Source organism: Gopherus evgoodei, chromosome 11, assembly GCF_007399415.2.
Source record: "Gopherus evgoodei ecotype Sinaloan lineage chromosome 11, rGopEvg1_v1.p, whole genome shotgun sequence".
NCBI classification, from domain to species: Eukaryota; Metazoa; Chordata; order Testudines; family Testudinidae; genus Gopherus; species Gopherus evgoodei.
This window is the reverse complement of record NC_044332.1, coordinates 10825036-10844234: the sequence shown is the minus strand read 5'-3', so window position 1 is coordinate 10844234 and position 19199 is coordinate 10825036. Positions and strand designations below refer to the sequence as shown.

At 47.1% G+C, this 19199-nt stretch overlaps 1 protein-coding gene across 6 annotated transcripts in view; it reads right to left on the bottom strand.

Annotated features, from left to right (window-relative positions):
* The window catches only part of LRRFIP1 (LRR binding FLII interacting protein 1), a 216694-nt gene extending 197892 nt beyond the window's left edge, over window positions 1–18802 (bottom strand). For all 6 annotated transcript variants that reach the window (XM_030579405.1, XM_030579406.1, XM_030579401.1 and 3 more), the window contains exon 1: window positions 18663–18802. In XM_030579405.1, the coding sequence (XP_030435265.1) occupies window positions 18663–18752 (90 nt within the window). In that variant the 5' untranslated portion in view covers window positions 18753–18802. The remainder of the gene's footprint in view (window positions 1–18662) is intronic.
* Between the last annotated feature and the right edge of the window lie 397 nt (window positions 18803–19199).

The window sequence follows — 19199 nt, the reverse complement described above, 5'->3', positions numbered from 1 at the left end:
TCTCTAATTGGCTGACAATGATGTCAGAATCTCAGTGGTTAGGTCATCTAGTCCATTCTCTTGCCAATGCAGGATTGTTTCCTATACTATGTACTTTTGCTTTTTGACCAGTCTGTTTAGTTTTGACTAACAGAGCTTTCACATGATATTTGGAAGACAGTCTGACAAATGTTTTTTGCTGACATCTCATGTTTTCTCCTGCATAATTTTATCCACTTGCTTCTAGCACTGTCTTGGCCGCTAATTCATCTTCTCCTAGAAATTTACATCTTTCAAATGCCCATAGTTAATTTCATTTTGCCATACAAAACATGTTAAGTTTTCTTAATGTCATCCCACCATTTAGTGTTTCTTTCTTTCAATTCCTTGCAATACTATCAATATTGGCCATTATATTAACACTGATGTTCCCTATTCCCACATTTCAATAAATCTGGATTATAAAAATGCTCTGAAGTTACAGCTGGTATTGCAAATCAACGGTGACAATTATTTTCAAGTGTTCCATTTCTCCTGATTTAGTACTTACATTGTAGAATACAACCACATTTTTAGTCAGAAGAATCCTGCACCTCCTTTATCCTACACCTTTTAAGGCAAGAGCAAAAGCAAACCAACCTCCTGAGAGGAAAAACTTGTGAATTACTTTTATAAAGCCTTCCCTTATCACTATGACAACATGACCAACATCCAACCTTAAACATGATTCTTTTGTATTTGTCGAGACTAAAATGAGCCATTCATGCCTATGGACTTGAATCAGATATTTAAATGCATCAGATGAAGTCAGAAATATGTAGAGCTCCTGTCACGGAGTGTGGAGGAGTCTGGCCTGGCATCCTCTTCCTGGGACCCACAGTGACTCTCAGCCAGCCGGTAAAACAGAAGGTTTATTGGACAAAAGGAATGCAGGTTACAGCAGAGCTTGCAGGCACGGTCAGGACCCCTCAATCGAGTCCTTCTGGAGTTTCAGGGTGCTTGGGTCCAGCATAGGATCCCCTGAATTCCCCTCACCCAGCCCAAAACCGAAACTGAACTGCCCCTCCTCCAGCCAGCCGATTCCTTTGTCCAGCTTCCCAGGCCAAGGTACTAACCCTCTCCCCCTTACCTGGCTCAGGTTACAGACTTAAAGATCCTGTCCCTCACCTAAAGACATCCCCAGCTCTCCCATCCCCCATGCAAACAGCCCCTACTCCATCACATCTCTCCCCCCTTCGAGACTGAACTGAGCGGGGTCACTCTGCCCAGTGACCTGGGGAAGTTCAGGGCCCCCTCTCCGGGACAACGCGTCCGCTATCAGGTTGGCACTTCCCTTCACATGGACCACGTCTATGTCATAGTCCTGCAGGAGCAAGTGCCACCTCAGGAGCTTGGCGTTGGCTCCTTTCATCTGGTGCAGCCAGGTCAGGGGAGAGTGGTCGGTGTACACAGTGAAGTGTCGCCCAAAGAGATATGGCTCCAGTTTCTTAAGGGCCCACACCATGGCCAGGCATTCCTTCTCGATGGCCGCGTAGTTCTGCTCCCGGAGTAGCAACTTCTTGCTCAGGTACATGATGGGGTGTCTCTCCCCCTTTTCATCCTCCTGCATTAACACCGCCCCCAGTCCCATGTCTGAGGCGTCAGTGAACACCATAAAGGGCTTGTCAAAATCTGGGTTTGCCAGAACTGGGCCACTAACCAGAGCCTCCTTCAGCACCCGGAAAGCCTCCTGGCACTGCTCAGTCCAGATCACCTTGTCTGGCTTCCCCTTCTTGCACAGCTCAGTGATGGGGGCGGCTATGGTGCTAAAGTGGGGCACGAACCTTCGACAGTACCCCGCCATCCCAATAAAGGCCTGGACCTGCTTTTTGGTTTGGGGACTGGGCTAGTCTCTGATCACCTCCACCTTGGCTGGTTCCGGTTTTAGGCAGCCGCTCCCCACCCGATGACCCAGGTAAGATACTTCAGCCATCCCCACCTTGCACTTCTCAGCCTTTACCGTTAACCCAGCCTCCCAGAGTCGGTTCAGCACTTGTTTAACCTGGGACACGTGGTCCTTCCAGGTCTGGCTGAAGACGCAGATGTCGTCAATATACGCCACAGCAAAACTCTCCATCCCCCTCAGTAGCTGATCTACCAGGCGCTAGAAGGTGGCTGGCACTCCCTTGAGGCCGAAAGGCAGGGTCAGAAACTCGTAGAACCCCAGCAGGGTGACAAAGGCCCACTTCAGCCTGGCATCTGCGTCCAGCGGCACTTGCCAGTAGCCCTTTGTAAGATCCATGGTGGTGAGGTACCGAGCACCTCCCAGCTTGTCTAGTAACTCATCAGGCCTGGGCATGGGGTAGGCATCAGATACGGGGATGGCATTGAGCTTTCGATAGTCCACACAGAACCAGATTGACCCATCCTTTTTGGGGACCAGCACCACTGGCGAGGCCCAAGGGCTGGAAGACGGCTGGATCACCCCCAAAGCCAGCATGTCCCTGACCTCTCTTTCTAGGTCCTGGGCAGTTTTCCCAGTGACCCGAAAAGGGGAGTATCTTATAGGAGGATGTGACCCAGTCTCCACCCAGTGGACAGTCAAATTAGTGCACCAGGCTGGTTGGAAAACAGCTGTCGGTATAGATGCAGCACCCCTCTGATCTCAGCGTACTGGGCCAAGGTCAGCTGATCAGAGAGGGGAATCACCTCCAGGGGGGAACCAGCTTTTGTCCCAGGAAACAGATCCACTAAGGGGTCATCTCCCTGCTCCTCCCAATGTCCACACACGGCCAACACCACATTCCCCCTGTCACGGTACGGCTTCATTATGTTCACATGGTACACACGGCAGTGATGTGCCCAGTTTGACAGCTCCACCACATAGTTTACCTCATTTAGTTGCCTGATAACCTTGAAGGGCCCTTCCCAGGCAGCCTGGAGTTTGTTTTTCCTCACGGGGATGAGAACCATCACTTGATCCCTGGTGGCGAAGGCGCAGGCCCACGCCGTGCGGTCATACTAGACCTTCCGCTTCCTCTGGGCTCGGGCCAGATTCTCCCTGGCCAGGCCCATGAGCTCGGCCAGTCTTTCCTGGAAGGTCAGGACATACTCCACCACCGACTCTCCCTCAGGAGTGGCCTTCCCCTCTCATTCGTCTCTTATCAGGTCCAGGGGCCCCCTTACCCGCCTTCCATACAACAGTTCGAAAGGCAAAAACCCGGTAGATTCCTGGGGTACCTCCCTGTACGCGAACAGCAGGTGAGGTAAGTACTTGTCCCAGTCCTGTGGGTGCTGGTTCATAAACGTTTTTAGCATCATCTTCAGCATCCCGTTGAACCTTTCCACCAGCCCGTTGGACTGGGGGTGATACGCTGAGGCCCAGTTATGCCAGACCCCACATTTTTCCCACAAGCACCGGAGCAGGGCCGACATGAAGTTGGACCCCTCGTCCGTTAAGACTTTCTTGGGGAACCCCACCCGGATGAAAATTGTCAGCAGCACATCTGCCACGGTGTCAGCTTCGATAGAGGACAAGGCCACCGCCTCGGGGTAGCGAGTGGCAAAATTCACCACCACCAGGATGTATTTCTTCCCCGACCGGGTCGTCTTGCTGAGAGGTCCCACTATGTCCATGGTCACCTTCTGGAAAGGTTCTTCTATGATGAGTAAAGGCCTCAAACCCGCTTTCCCCTTGTCCCGGGCCTTCCCCATCCTTTGGCAGCGGTCACAGGATTGGCAGTACTGTCGGACATGGGTAAAGACCCCAGGCCAGTAAAAGTTCTGTACCAGCCTCTGCCTGGTGCGCCAGATTCCCTGGTGCCCTGCGAGAGGGATGTCATGGGCCAGGTACAGTAGCTTGTGGCGAAACTTCTGGGGAACCACCAGCTGCCTCCTGATCCCCCATGACTCTACTTCCCCTGGGGGAGCCCATTCTCGGTACAGGAATCCCTTCTCCCACAGGAACCTCTCCTTGCAACCTCTCCTCATGATCTGTACTGCACTGAGGTTAGCCCGGTCCCTTGGCCTCCACAAGGAAGGATCTTTCAGCAACTCGGCTTGGAACTCAGCAGCTGGGACAGGGATGGGGACCTGCTCTCTCTCGCTGGCTGGGTCTCAAGCCGCAGCCTCTCTGAGCCATGTCTCTGGGCGTTCCCCCACCCCCACCAGGTTAGGGTCCTGCACCTCAGGCAGAGTCCCTTCCCCGTTGTCGGGGCACAGTGCCTTTCGCTGACTGACTGCGAGTCACAACCAGGGCACTCTGGATGTTACTTGGCCAGTCCTCGAGGTCCCCTCCCATTAACACGTCCGTGGGCAAATGTGGGTGTACCCCCACATCCTTGGGGCTCTCCTTGGCCCCCCACTTCAGGTGTACCCTCGCCACAGGCACCCTGAATGGGGTCCCGCCCACGCCCATCAGGGTCAGGTAGGTGTCGGGCACCATCTGATCTGAGGCCACCACCTCGGGCCGGGCGAGCATCACCTCTGCGCCCGTGTCCCAGTACCCAGTGATCTTCCTCCCATCTACCTCCAGGGAAACAAGGCACTCTGTCTGGAGGGGCAGCCCTGCGCCCACCCTGTAAACCAAAAACCCAGAGCCTGGAGCATCCAGCCCCCTAGAGGAGCTGACCTGGGGACCTCCTCCCTCCTTCACAGGTTGTACGCTGCCAGTCCCCCTTTCCTGAGAATGTTGCCCCTCCTCCAACTAGGTCTTTACCCAGTCAACCCTCTGCGGGTTGGGTCTGCTCAGTCTGTCCCTAAGCTTGGGGCATTGGGCCCGTATGTGGCCTCATTGGCCACAGTGATAGCAGCCCATGTCTCGTCGGTCCCCTCGAGTGGGACGGATGGACCTGACGCTGGATGTTCCCCTTTGGTGGGGGTTCTCCATAGGCCCCCGCTGGGAGGTCCCATGGTGACTCTCTCTCTGTGTTGAGGCAGGCCTGCTCCTTCGAGACTCCTCCCTGTTGTCTCCTGCTTGACTGTCCACAAATCGGTCGGCCAGCTGGCCTGCGTGCTGCGGGTTCTCCAGCTTCTGGTCCATCAACCACAGCCTCAAGTCGGATGGGCATTGCTTGTACAGGTGCTCGAGTATGAATAGGTCAAGCAGGTCCTCTTTAGTTTGGGCCCCAGCTGTCCACTTGTGGGCATACCTACAACTGGTCAACCGGGTGCAGGGGTATGTGACCTCACGGGTTTTACGCTGACTCCGGAACTTTTTCCGGTACATCTCAGGAGTCAGCCCAAACTGCGGAGCAGGGCCTGTTTGAACAGTTTGTAGTTCCCTGCCTCCGCCCCTTTCAGTCGGCTGTACACCTCCACGGCGAAGTCCAGTAAGGGGGTGAGAAATGAGATCCTGTCTGCAGGGTCAACCCTGTGCAGCTCATAGGCATTCTCAAAGGCCGTCAGGAAGGCATCTATGTCCTCCCCTCCTTACGCCGGGCCAGCAAGCCTTTATCAAAGCTCTTTGTAGGCTTGGGTCCCACCTCACTCACCGCAGCCGGGGCCCCACTGCTCGCCAGCCGTGGCCAGCTCCAGCTCATGTTTACGCTGTTTCTTCCACTCCTTCAGTTCTTGCCTCCTTCACTCGAGCTCTTCCCGTTTCAGCTCCCTGTCATATTCCAGCCGCCTCTGCTCCATGGATGCCGAGCGCCACCGGGACGATCCCCTGCTGGGGGCGAGCTTCACTGGCAGGATTCCCTGCTGCCCGGGGGGGGGGGTCACGGTGCCCTCGGTATTTGCTGGGCTCCTCCCCGCCCTTCCCTTAGGCATAGGAAGGGGGGGTTTCGGGAAGCCCTCAGCCGCCGGCTGACCACTCCCAGCGGGGACAGACACTGGTGCCTGTGCTGCATCTGCCAGGCTGTGTCCCTCAGAGACAGGGCTCCATTCATTCAAGCGGTCTCCCTCCTCCAGCCGGGCAATCAGCTAGTCTTTCATGAGTCTCCCACTGCCCAACCCCCTCTGCTTGCACAGCTCCACCAGGTCGCACTTGCGCCGCTTGGCATACATCTTCCTGCTGGCCACTCACAGGCCGGCGTGCTCACTGCTCCCCACTGTTTCCAGGGAGACTCCCAGTGCACCAGCCCTTCTTGAGGTCACCACCTCTCTGCCAGGGTCGAGCTGCGGACTCCTCTGCCCCTGGGACCGCTCGCTATGATCCCCCAGGGGACCCTGTTACTGCAAAGTCCTTCTCACTGGGCACACACTCCCGGGGTTAACCACCCCTAAAATCATCCCTTCGTTTTACTGCTCCCCAGTCACTTACTGCAGGAAGCGCCGTCCATGGGGTGCAGTATGTCCCACCACTGCCACCAGTTGTCACGGAGTGTGGGGGAGTCCGGCCCGGCACCCCTCTCCCTGGGACCCACAGTGACTCTCAGCCAGCCAGTAAAACAGAAGGTTTATTGGACAAAAGGAATGCAGGTTACAGCAGAGCTTGCAGGCACAATCAGGACCCCTCAATCGAGTCCTTCTGGAGTTTCAGGGTGCTTGGGTCCAGCATAGGATCCCCTGAATTCCCCTCACCCAGCCCAAAACCGAAACTGAACTGCCCCTCCTCCAGCCGGCCAATTCCTTTGTCCAGCTTCCCAGGCTAACCCCCTCCCCTTTACCTGGCTCAGGTTACAGACTTAAAGATCCTGTCCCTCACCTAAAGACATCCCCAGCTCTCCCATCCCCCATGCAGACAGCCCCTACTCCATCACAGCTCCAAGCTGGAATGCCAGTGCAACTATTCCATTCTTTCACCTCCTAAGCTAGACTTGTAAATGCAAGTGCTGACAGCATTAAAGTTACCTCATGACTGTTGAAGGTAATATTTTCCTCTCTTATCAGAGGTGAGGAGTAAGGTTCATCTTCCCCTCAAAGGTGGTTTAAGTGCAGAAGTGAGGGAACAACTGGCATTTCAGAGCAGCTATTTTAAGCTTTGGTTACTCAGTCCATGTAGATTGACGTATTGTGCGCCTGGCAGCCTGCTGCTGTGGGCATGGTGACCTGACTGTACCCCAGTAAGGACAAATGTGTCTTTTCTTGTTGCAGGCCTGCTGTGAAAGGCATTTGATCTTTGTTCTGGTGGTTAGGTCATCTAAATACCACTTTGAAAGCACTTCTCTCACTCCCAATTTTATCAAACAACAAATTCAGAACATTGCTTCTCTAAGGTAGGATAGACAGAAGTTTAAGAATAAACATTGAGTCATGCAGATAAACACCACCTGGGATCAGGCATGGATTTCTATGTACTTTCAATTCTTACACAAGTCTCTTGCTTGACTGCAATAGGATCCAGGATTCCAAAACAGCTGTTTCCTCAGCCAGTAATGGAACAGCTCAGCAGGATTCAGGCCAGCGGTATACCCAAAACAGATAACCAATTATTTGAAGAAGCAATACATGTTAGGTGGATTATAGTTTAGAAGACCATCCATTTCATTCTGATTATATAGATTTTAGGGTTTTATCTTGATTCCAAAACTACCCAATGCTTTGCCTGAGCATTTCCTCTGAAAGACGACGGGAAGTGACCTCCAAAATCAGTGCTGCTCATTGGCTATATAAGTACAATACCTTAGAAGAGATGGGAAGATCATAGAAGAATTAGAGCACATTTACTCCATGAACTACTAACCTTTTAGTAACTGAAACACTTCTCACCATCCTACCGGCAACTACAGCTTCCTCTTTATGGGCCTAATCTTTGTATCAAAGTCACTGATGACTGGGTTGAACAGGCTCAGGGTCAGGCCTACATGGGGTCCAGTAGCTTCCAAAATGTTCTCCTTTACTCTAGCGAAGAGATATAAAGCCAGATCTGCTTTCTCTGATAAATGTTGTGCTATTGATGCCCAAAATACACTCTAGGGATAGATTATGCTAAAACCACCAGAAAGTTAGTGGGCAATGTGATAAAGAGTCAAAATTAAACTAAGTTTTAAATCTATAAATATAGTTTTGTTAGGTACAGTATAAACTGCTCACAAATATTAATAAAATACTAACCAACAACTGGTTCTATGATGGCTCTAGCTGGCAGATAGAGTGGATAAAATATTTATATAGCACTCTATAGAATGTCAGATTTCCAGAAGCCTCATGCACCTTTAACTGCCAAATATTAATCAAAAAGATTTCCTGGCCATCTAACAAGACACACAACTACCACTTTGGAGTCAGTGTCATTACAGAGAACTGTCTGATTTGCCCTATTTCTCGCACTTAAATTATTTATCCTTATGTATGTATGAATAAAAAGAGTTCTCTTTCTCCAAACTCACTGAATGTTCTGAATTATATATTAGGTACAACAGTTCATACCTAAAACAAATTGTCGAGATACATGAGAGCTCAAAGCACTTTACACACACTAACAAAGCCTCAACAACCTTGCAAGAAGTATTATAGTATCCATTTTGCAACTGGGTCAGTGTCACAGAGAGGTTAAGTGACTTGCCCAAGAATACAACCCTTGAGTCTAGGCTCCCAGTTCAGCCATGAAACCAACTGTCTCATTAAAAAGACTGAGTTTTGAAAAAGGGAACTGACTAATCAGAATCTTGCAATGAAGATATGAAGTATACCATAGGCAGGTATGAATTTTGATTTATTGGAACTGATTTACTGAAATTGGATTTAACCATACTGGTTTACCAAGCATTGATAGAAGGCGCTTAGTCTTGAGAATAAACACTGGTTGCTGATGTGCACCTTCCATTGGCAGGTCACCCAATTTTTTGTATAATAATTTTACAGGAAATAATTTATCATCTGCCCTCTGATCAGACATAACACATGAGATCTCTAACCAAGCAGAGGGCTCATTAGAAAAGACACTGAAATTTCGAACTGGAATAAATGAACTTCAAATGTTTGGATCGTCGGAGTTCTTGAAAGGATTCTATCAAATTAAAACTAAAATAAATATATTTGCTTCGTTAAGAAGTTGACTTCAGTTGGAGTGGTGCTCCGTGATTTCCAATATCAGGACCTAAGTGCATAACATAAACCTGCGATCAAAACACTAACAAACAAACAAAACCAAACCCCCTGCCAGTTAACCTCCTCAGTCCTCCCCAATGTCTTAGGGTACGTCTACACTACGGGATTATTCTGATTTTACATAAATCGGTTTTGTAAAACAGATTGTATAAAGTCGAGTGCATGCGGCCACACTAAGCACATTAATTCGGTGGTGTGCGTCCATGTACCGAGGCTAGCATCGATTTCTGGAGTGTTGCACTGTGGGCAGCTATCCCATAGTTCCTGCCGTCTCCCCTGTCCCTTGGATTTCTGGGTTGAGATCCCAATGTATGATGGTGCAAAAACAGTGTCGCAGGTGATTCTGGGTAAATGTCGTCACTCATTCCTTCCTCTGTGAAAGCAACGGCGAACAATCATTTTGTGCCCTTTTTCTCTGGAATGGCCTGGCAGACACCATAGCATGGCAACCATGGAGTCCGTTTTGCCTTTTGTCACTGTCACCGTATGTGTACTGGAGGCCGCTGACAGAGGCAGTATTGCAGTGATACACAGCAGCATTCATTTGCCTTTGCAAGATAGAGACGGTTATCAGTCATTCTGTACCGTCTGCCATGCCATTGTAAATTCGCGATGAGATGACAGTTATCAGTCGTTCTGTACCGTCTGCTGCTGTCACGGCTGCTCCTGGCTGACCTTTGCTCAGATCGGCCGGTGGCGCAAAGACAAAAATGAGAATGACTCCCCGGGTCATTCCCTCCTTTACGTTTTATCTAAAAATAGAGTCAGTCCTGCCAGGAATAAGAGGCAAGTGTACTAGAGAACCAGTGTACCAGAGAGCACAGCCGCTTCATGTCAGATCCCGCAGAAATGATGAGTGCATGCCATTCTAGGGAGTGCCCCTGCAACGACTCCACCCGTTGCTTCCCTCCTCCCCTATCCCTCCTGGGCTACCACTGCAGTGTCCCCCCATTTGTGTGATGAAGTAATAAAGAATGCAGGAATAAGAAACACTGACTTTTTAGTGAGATAAAATGAGGGGGAGGCAGCCTCCAGCTGCTATGATAGTCCAGGCAACACAGAATCTTTTCTTTACACATGAAAGGGGGGGGCGCTGATGGAGCTCAGCCCCCAGTTGCTATGATGAGGATGGTTACCAGCCGTTCTGAACCACCTGGCGGGAATAACCAGGAGTCATTCCTATTTTTATCCAGGTGCCCCTGGCCGACCTCACCCAGGCCATCCAAGAGCACTCATGGGATGATAACAAGGACGGCTATCAGTCCTTTTGTACCGTACCGTCTGCCACCGGGGAGGGGAGGGGAGAGGATGCTGCTGTTCAGTGCCGCAGCACCCCGTCTACCAGCAGCATGCAGTAGACATAGGGTGACATTGAAAAAAAGTCAAGAAACGATTTTTCCCCTTTTCTTTCACCGGGGGGGGGGGGGGCCAATTGACTAGATATACTCTGAACCACCACGGACAATGTGCTTGACCCTACAGGCATTGGGAGCTCAGCCAAGAATGCAAATACTTTTCGGAGACTGCGGGGACTGTGGGATAGCTGCAGTCCTCAGTACCCCCTCCCTTCTTCCATGAGCATCCATTTGATTCTTTGGCTTTCCGTTATGCTTGTCACACAGCACTGTGCTGTGGACTCTATCATAGCCTGGAGATTTTTTTCAAATGCTTTGGCATTTCGTCTTCTGTAACGGAGCTGTGATAGAACAGATTTGTCTCCCCATACAGCGATCAGATCCAGTATCTCCCGTACGATCCATGCTGGAGCTCTTTTTGGATTTGGGACTGCATAGCCACCCGTGCTGATCAGAGCTCCACACTGGGCAAACAGGAAATGCAATTCAAAAGTTCATGGGGCTTTTCCTGTCTACCTGGCCAGTGCATCCGAGTTCAGACTGCTTTCCAGAGCGGTCACAATGGTGCACTGTGGGATACCGCCTGGAGGCCAATACCGTCAATTTGCGGCCACACTAACCCTAATCCGACATGGCAATACCAATTTCAGCGCTATTGCTCTCGTTGGGGAGGAGTACAGAAACCGGTTTAAAGAGCCCTTTATATCGATATTAAGGGCCTTGTTGTGTAGACAGGTGCAGGGTTAAATCGGTTTAACGCTGCTAAATTTGGTTTAAATGCATAGTGTAGACCAGGCCTTACTAAAGCTCATTCAAAACCCAGGTCATATTTTAAAAAAAGTCTCCATCTACATACATATAACATGGCTTATCATAAAGAGAAGTTACATCTTTTCACCATTTAGGGTTATTTTAATATTTTGTATGTACCTCACTCAGCTTGAATAATGAAGACCGTCTAGTCAGTTTCACTTTAATTTGTAGTTATTTCTAGTGAGCCACACATTGTGCTTCTCATGCACTAGCGCAGTATCACAATTTTTGGACTACAAATGAGGCAAAGGAACGATTAAACCCAAACTCACTGAAATTAAAATTGATTGAATTTCACCAAAATTGATCATTTTTTTCCTTTGTTAAGCCACATGCAAAAACAAGTTGACGGTGTCCTTGCCAACTAATCAAGTAACTAAATATAATAAATACTGTAAATTTGAGATTTGAAAACATTCTCAAAACATTATACCAACTTCAATAGAAAGAAAGAGACTTAAAAAGTTTTCCCGGACCTAAGTACTACACTCTTCAATTTTACAGACAAAGGGTTCTTTCTAGTGGTCACTTGGGCAAAAAAAGCAGAAATGAGGACAAGTTTTCCAGCCCATAGATAACGAAACCCAGGATTGATTTTTAGGAGTATTAAAGTTTGCATACAAAATGCCAGCATTGTGATGTATAATTGACTTTTTTAGATCATCTAATAAAAATAGCAATTTATGGTCTTGTGTGCCTAACTTAAGCAAATAAACAATATTAATATAGATATATGCCTGTAGCAGAACTACTTCATTTATGCAGCTGACATGAATTTCCTTGCTACATTTACTGGACTCCTCTATATCAATTTATAATATTATTATTATTATTATTATAGGAAATATACCAATCTCCTAGAACTGGAAGGGACCTTGAAAGGTCATAGAGTCCAGCCCCCTGTCTTCACTAGCAGGACTGATTTTTGCCCCAGATCCCTAAATGGCCCCCCTCATGGATTGAACTCACAACCCTGGGTTTAGCAGGCCAATGCTCAAACCACTGTGCTATCCCTCCACCCATTATTAATATTATTAACAGCTAATACAAACAGCACAAATGGGAAGTCAGCCAGAGAAAAGTATACCTGAAGAAAAGTGCTGCCTCAAGTTTCGTTCACCAAATTGTCAGTCCCATCCACATCGTACAGGGCAACCACAACCAGGCCCCACAAAAATATAGATACCACATCATAATGTAGGGGATGCCTTGACAAGTGACTGTATTAGTGTTAAAGCTCTGACACAGGATTCCATTGTGTATGCACTAGTACTTCTGGCCAGATTGGCAGAGCATTCATGGATTACTGAATTGACAGATTTTACTAACACTGCTGGCATGTATTCCTGGAGGGGAATAATATAGCCTAACAGTCTTCATTGACCTAACACAGAATAATCTGCCAGCATCATCAGTGGTCTGTAACAGAATTTGAAAGAGAAGCCTGTCATTGATCACCTTTCCTCTCACCCTTAAGCACTGACACAATCAACAAGAAACAGTTTTGGTGATGGAAAGATAAGTATATACACAATAAAATCCTCAGTGGGAGACATCTTTCTGTGTGTTAGAAATTTAGAGTAGCATATGATTTATTTTTTTTTTACCTTGGGCGTTCATTTGTAAATATATTTACAAGTCTGCAATTCATTTAATTCCCAAATTAATTAAATCAGTAGCAAAAAAATTACATCTGATTAATGTTATCAGTTTAGCCAGAGCCACAGTGCAGAAGAAAGAGTGGGAGGGGAAATGCAAAATATCATTAAACTATTTTCACACCGTTGGAAATGTTACTGTTGACCGTCTGCAAACATTCTTACCACCATAAACAACCTGGTGGTAAAAATGTCTGCAGTACATCTATGCTAGTGCTTCCATCCGAGCTAAACCAACAGTGAGAAACCAGCTAAAAAGTCCCAGTGTAGAGACCACTCCAGAGAATGAAGTGCCAATACTGAGTACACAAAAAGCTGTCATTACAATTTGCTTCAATTATACAATTTCCTTTCATTGGTTCATAGTTGCTTCCTCCTAAAACTGCTCTCTCATATCCTGTAGAGGTGAGAAACACCATGCTTCGACTACCCTTGTTCACAAACTACTTTCAGTTATCACCTGCATTTTAGATAAGTTTATACTAGGAAAAGGAGATATTGCCTTCAAATTCACCAAAAACAGTACAACATTTCCCATTCTGGAGGTTTACACTGCCTGACACTTGAAATGTATCTAACTCTGCACAGTCAGATTCCTTCTGCAAAAGCAACTAATATGAGAAGAACTGTTGATTTTTGAAGTGTTACAGCTGTAATCTTGAGACAGTACCTGAGAAGATTCAAAGTAGACAGACCTCTATACTGGAAAGAAAATAGCCATAATTCAAAGAACAAAGTGCATAAATTCTGAGTTTGACTCATAGGGTCTCAGGATCACAAGAATGATATCGACATGACCAAGGACTGATAATGGCCACTAGCCTACCTATACACAATCTGAACATGAAAAAATAACTTACTAGAATCTACTGTATAATTTACAAGCTTCCATGGCCACAAGCTAACAAAGGCAAGGGATGATGGTTGAAGGAAATAGAAAAAACTTGTAGACTTGATACACAGACTGAAAAAAAAAGCAAACCCGCATCAGAAACCATAAATGTCTCAGAACTCTGCCAAAACATTAGGGAGTGACTGAAGAGTGGCTGGAACAGCTGGCATGAACAATGTCACCCATCTTAACATCAGTTTTTTTCTAGCTATCCTCACTATGATGGAAGTTTTTGGACAAATTGATCCCAGAAGTTTTAGACAGATGTTAGTCACACTCCAAAATGCATTCAGATATCAACGTGACAAACATGGTAAAAACCTCTACAGAACAGAAATAGAAGACTAAAAACCCAAATACTACATAACAAATGTATTCACTCTACTCCTGAGTGGAAGACAAGGCAATAACATAAAGAATTACCACAGTTATACTATACAACTCACAAGACTGAAACTGTATAGTACAGGCAGTTAAAAATAATGAGAAAACTCTCAGCTTTCCAGATCTCAACCCTATAGCCCAGGGGAAAAGATGGGAGATAAATGTGACTAAAGAATTTCAGTTGAATGGATCTGTCCTTTATCCAGCTAAATTCCAGATAACATAGGAATCACACTTACTGTTTGCCTTTGGGATATGGAAGCAATGTACAGCTTTCTGGGTAAAGCTGAAACTAGGACAGGAACATGTAAAAGAAAGCAAAGACATGGAAGACTGTCCTATTATAAATGAAATCTGCTCACTACAATACTACAAAGGCTAAGTCGAGCATAACTGGGAATAAGTGTCAACATTTTTAATGGCATTTTAACACAAGAACCGGATTCAGCAAATTCCTTAAACAAGCTGATGCACTTAAATTTAATCACAAATAATCCACTAAATTCAGTGCTTAAACTCAAATGGTTAAAGTCAGACACATGCTTAATATCATACAGAACCAACACCTATGACCTTGATCTTGCATCATTACAGTCAATGCGTGTTTTTGCCATCAGCTTCAGTAAGCACAAGATCAAGGCCTTTACCACCATTTTCTTCTCCTCCAAAAAGCTCATAATATTGATGTGCACTATAAACTGTTTACACTTAGAATGTTGACAATATTTGTTTAGCTGCTTGTTGACACAAATACATGCACAGAGGTTATGTTAGATACCTATTTTAAACTGTAGAATCCATGAAAAACATTAAACATTCATACAACTAGAGTCACTGTTATGAATAAATACAATAAATTATTTCATAAGTCTGAAAATTAACTGCATACTTACACTGTCTAAACCTTATTTCTTAATTCTGTACTTTGTACCTTTATATTTACCTATGTTCTGACATTTTTATGTAGCTCAATGAAGAAAAAATAAGGGCCTGAATTTTCTTTTCTCACTCATTAATGGTGACCTCACAATCTGTAAGCATACCAGCAGTTTTGCTAGCCCTAAGCAATAAGAACAGCCAATGACTTCAGTACTTGTTGGCACTAAGTAATGTTTCTCCTATACATAAACACTCTAAAATACTGTAGGCTTAAGTGGTGCTCCAAGATTATAAGGATCAACACCCTTGATGTTAATGTAACTTTTCTGTTTTACATTTTATAAATTTGCACTTTGATATCATGGTCTATCGCTAAAGCAGACAACTTTGCTAGAATTATTATGTCTCTAATCCCTCATGATACAATTCTGCAAAGCTAGGGAATTAATAACTAACAACTGTGCATGTATAAAATATTACTATGTTGTTCTAAGAAGTGCACTTAACTTACACCTTGGAATGGTATCAAGAAGCCACCAGTGGAATGCACTATATACAGAAAAGGAATTCAGATTCCAAAGAGTCAGGATATCTCCAGCCAATATAAATAAATAACTGTTGTGAGCAAAATACATAACTTGTATGTATGGGGTCCCTGTGGTGGTCCAAAATCTTATTCCTTCTTGCTGCTCTCACTCTGTACACCCCTATTTCTAATCAAGAAAAGGGTGGACAATAGACTTGTACTCCATCCTAGCAGCCAATCAGAATCTTATCTTACTTTATGTAAAATTTGTTCATTGGATGTTTAGGGCTTCATCCTCTTAGGCACTGGTTCTCAATCAGGGTATGCAGAGGTCTTTCAGGGTGTACATCAACTCATCTAGATAGTTGCCTAGTTTTACAACAGGCTACATGAAAAGTGCTAGCAAAGTCAGTGCAAACTAAAATTTCATATGGACAATGACATGTTGATACTGCTGTATATATTATATCAGTGTTTCTCAACCGGCGGGGGGGGGGGTCACAATTTATTTTATAATTATATAGTAAAAATGAGAAAGGAAGCATTTTTTCATTAAGGGTATGGCTACACTTGAAATTTCAAAGCGCTGCCGTGACAGCGCTTTGAAGTGTGAGTGTGGTTGGAGCGCCAGCGCTGGGAGAGAGGTCTCCCAGAGCTGCACGTAAACCACATCCCTTACGGGTGTAGCTTGCAGCGCTGGGAGCCATGCTCCCAGCGCTGCGGCACTGATTACACTGAGGCTTTACAGTGCTGTATCTTGCAGCACTGAGGGGGGTGTTTTTTTCACACTCCTGAGCGCGAAAGCTGCAGCGCTGTAAAGTGCCAGTGTAGCCAAGCCCTAATAGTGCACTGTGACACTTCTGTATTTTTATGTCTGATTTTGTAAGAAAGTAGTATTTAAGTGAGGTGAAACTTGGGGTATGCAAGATAAAACAGACTCAGAAAGGAGTACAGTACTCTGGAAAGGTCTCTGAGAATCATTGCACTAAGGTGCTGAGAACTCTAAGCTCTCACTTGAGTTAGGGGCAACTGTGGGCACTCAGGATCTTGCAGGATCTAGCCCTTAATGTTTAAGTCAAGCCAACCTACAAGCCTCAGACTTCTTGACTCTTAAATCCCATATGAAGACATCTATAGTGCAAATTAATATAACACACAATGTTATGTCTTCAAGACATTTTTCAAGACATGTCAGATATGTCTGTCAAGACATTTGACAGAAGTGTCAAACAGGCCCTGAAAAGAAAATCACCTCCTTTCAACTGACAAGGTTCACTACCCAAAATTTTGCCCTTTGCTGCAGTTGGGTTAGTGCCTATAATAGACACTGCCCTAAAAATGTTTACTTATATACACAGCATATCATTAAGAGATAAAAAAAATACCAGCTAAATAATGTTTGTTACTCTTTACCACAGAACCTCTGGCATTGTCTTTGCTTTTTATCTGAAGCCTTGTAATTACATGTGAGTGTCTCCTAGCTGAGGGGGGGAAAAATAACGCAAGTTTATACAAGCTTTTAAGACAAATGGCATGGCACAGGGTAGCAGTGCAGGTATTTTAGCATGCAGGCTGTACTCCACCTTTATTATAAAGCTCCCTCTTATAACACTAACTGATAAGGGGCCACTCTACATTGGTTCCCAACGGCATTCAGCCAGATAAATGCTCAATTCAGATTCCTCTGTAATGCATAAAATAGAGTTTATCAGGGCAGAAGGCATGTCCTGAGACGTAAACTACTAACAACACTTGGTTTTATGTACATTACAATATACTGAGTTTTTAAATTTTGATCATGTGGAATAGAAAAATCTTAATTACAGAAACAACCATGAAATCCACTGAAAGAAGGGAAAACTATGCAGAAGTGCACCGTGACTCACCCTAGCTTAAACTTTTAAGGATACTGGATAAGTAATGAAGTATGACTAAATGAGTCTATTTAAATACATACTTATTTAATATATGAGTTAGCTAACTATTATTCCCACAAAACCTGAACACAGAATTCACATGATAAAAAGAATAAAAAAATATGACTGAGTCTCACAGATACTCAAGACCTATTTCTTGCAAAATCTAGAAGTGTATATTACCCATCTTCACTGCTCATTTCACTGACAAAATCCACAATAATTGAAAAGGTTCCTCCACTTTCTTCTGAATCACGTCACCAAGGCATTCCCTTTATGCCAGTAAAAACTTGTAATTTTACAATACAAGCAAAACATAGTGCATCATTCCAGTGGACAGACATATCAGGGTTACAGCCACAGTGTAGGCCTGAGACCTAATCATTCCCCTCCTCCTCCCACATTAAACCAGCCCTGGCTGAAACTCAATAGGTTGAAATAGCATGAAAATCCCGCAAACGCTGATCATATGTGGCGGGGGGGGGGGGGGGTGTTACATTCCTGCCTTTACATTGTAACATTTCTCCTCATATTGCAGGATAAAATAATTCATACTGAGCAGCAAGCCAACAAAAGTATGGATAGTATGCTACTGAAAACTGAGGATTTTATTATTAGGGGGAAGAGGGAGAGACAGACTCTGCATCCTCTCCCAGTGGCCACGTTCACAGCAGGCAGTGTGTAGACATACCAACTTTGCCCAGCAGTGCAGAGGGGACAGGGGAGGCAAAGGCACCTGACAGCAGGAGCAGACTGGTCTGACAACTGGGCACCTAGGGTCACTTTCAGCAAAGCCCATCAAGCAGCAGCGACTGACAAGCAGCGGCTTCTCCCCACACCAGCCGCAACCCGTCCCCGAGGGACCGCTATTTATTACACACCCAGATCCTGCCTGGGCCACCTCAACGCCCTGGAACTCCCAAGGCAACACACAGCTCCAGCCTTCACCAGCACCCCCATTTCACCTCCAGCTCCCTGGCTCCCTGCCCACCTCCCTGTCCCTACCCCCAGCCCCTCCGTCCTCCCTCCCTCCCCACCTCCCTGTCCCTACCCCCAGCCCCTCCGTCCTCCCTCCCTCCCCACATCCCTGTCCCTACCCCTCCTAGCCCCCTTCCTCCCACAGTCCCCCGTGCTCCCTAACCCACCCCGCCTCCTCCCCACTGTGTCCCCCACCCTAATCACCGCCCCCGTGTGTCCCCCAGCGCGTCTCCGAGCCCCAGCCCCTCCCCCTCCCGCTCCGTGTCAGGGCGGCCAGACCGACGGGCAGCCCCGAGCCCGGCCGCTCCTCACCTCCCGGGCGATCTGGTTGAGCGCATCGTCCTCCGCCGTCAGCCGCTCCCGGTTGGGGAGCCGCTTCCGCCCGGCCCCCTGCGTCCCCATTGCCGCCCGCCACGAACCGCTCCTGCTCGCCCCGCTCCGGCACGAGCTGCGCTGCCGCTGCCGCTCCCGCCCCGCGCCCGCCGGCGGCTACGCACAGTGCGTCACGGGGGGCGGGGCTCAGCGGCCCGGCCCGAGGGGAGATGGGAGGGGCGGAGGGGCCTGGGCGGGGAAGGGGGCGGGGCTTTGCTGCAATGGGAGGGTCTGTGGGAGATGGGAGGGGCTGTGGAGTGGGGAGGGGCTGGGGAGGCTGTGATGAGATGGATGGGGAGGGTCTGTGGGAGATGGGAGGGGTTGTGGAGTGGGGAGGGGCTGGGGGGGTTGTGATGAGATGGATGGGGAGGGTCTGTGGGACATGGGAGGGGTTGTGGAGTGGGGAGGGGCTGGGGGGGTTTTGATGAGATGGATGGGGAGGGTCTGTGGGAGATGGGAGGGGTTGTGGAGTGGGGA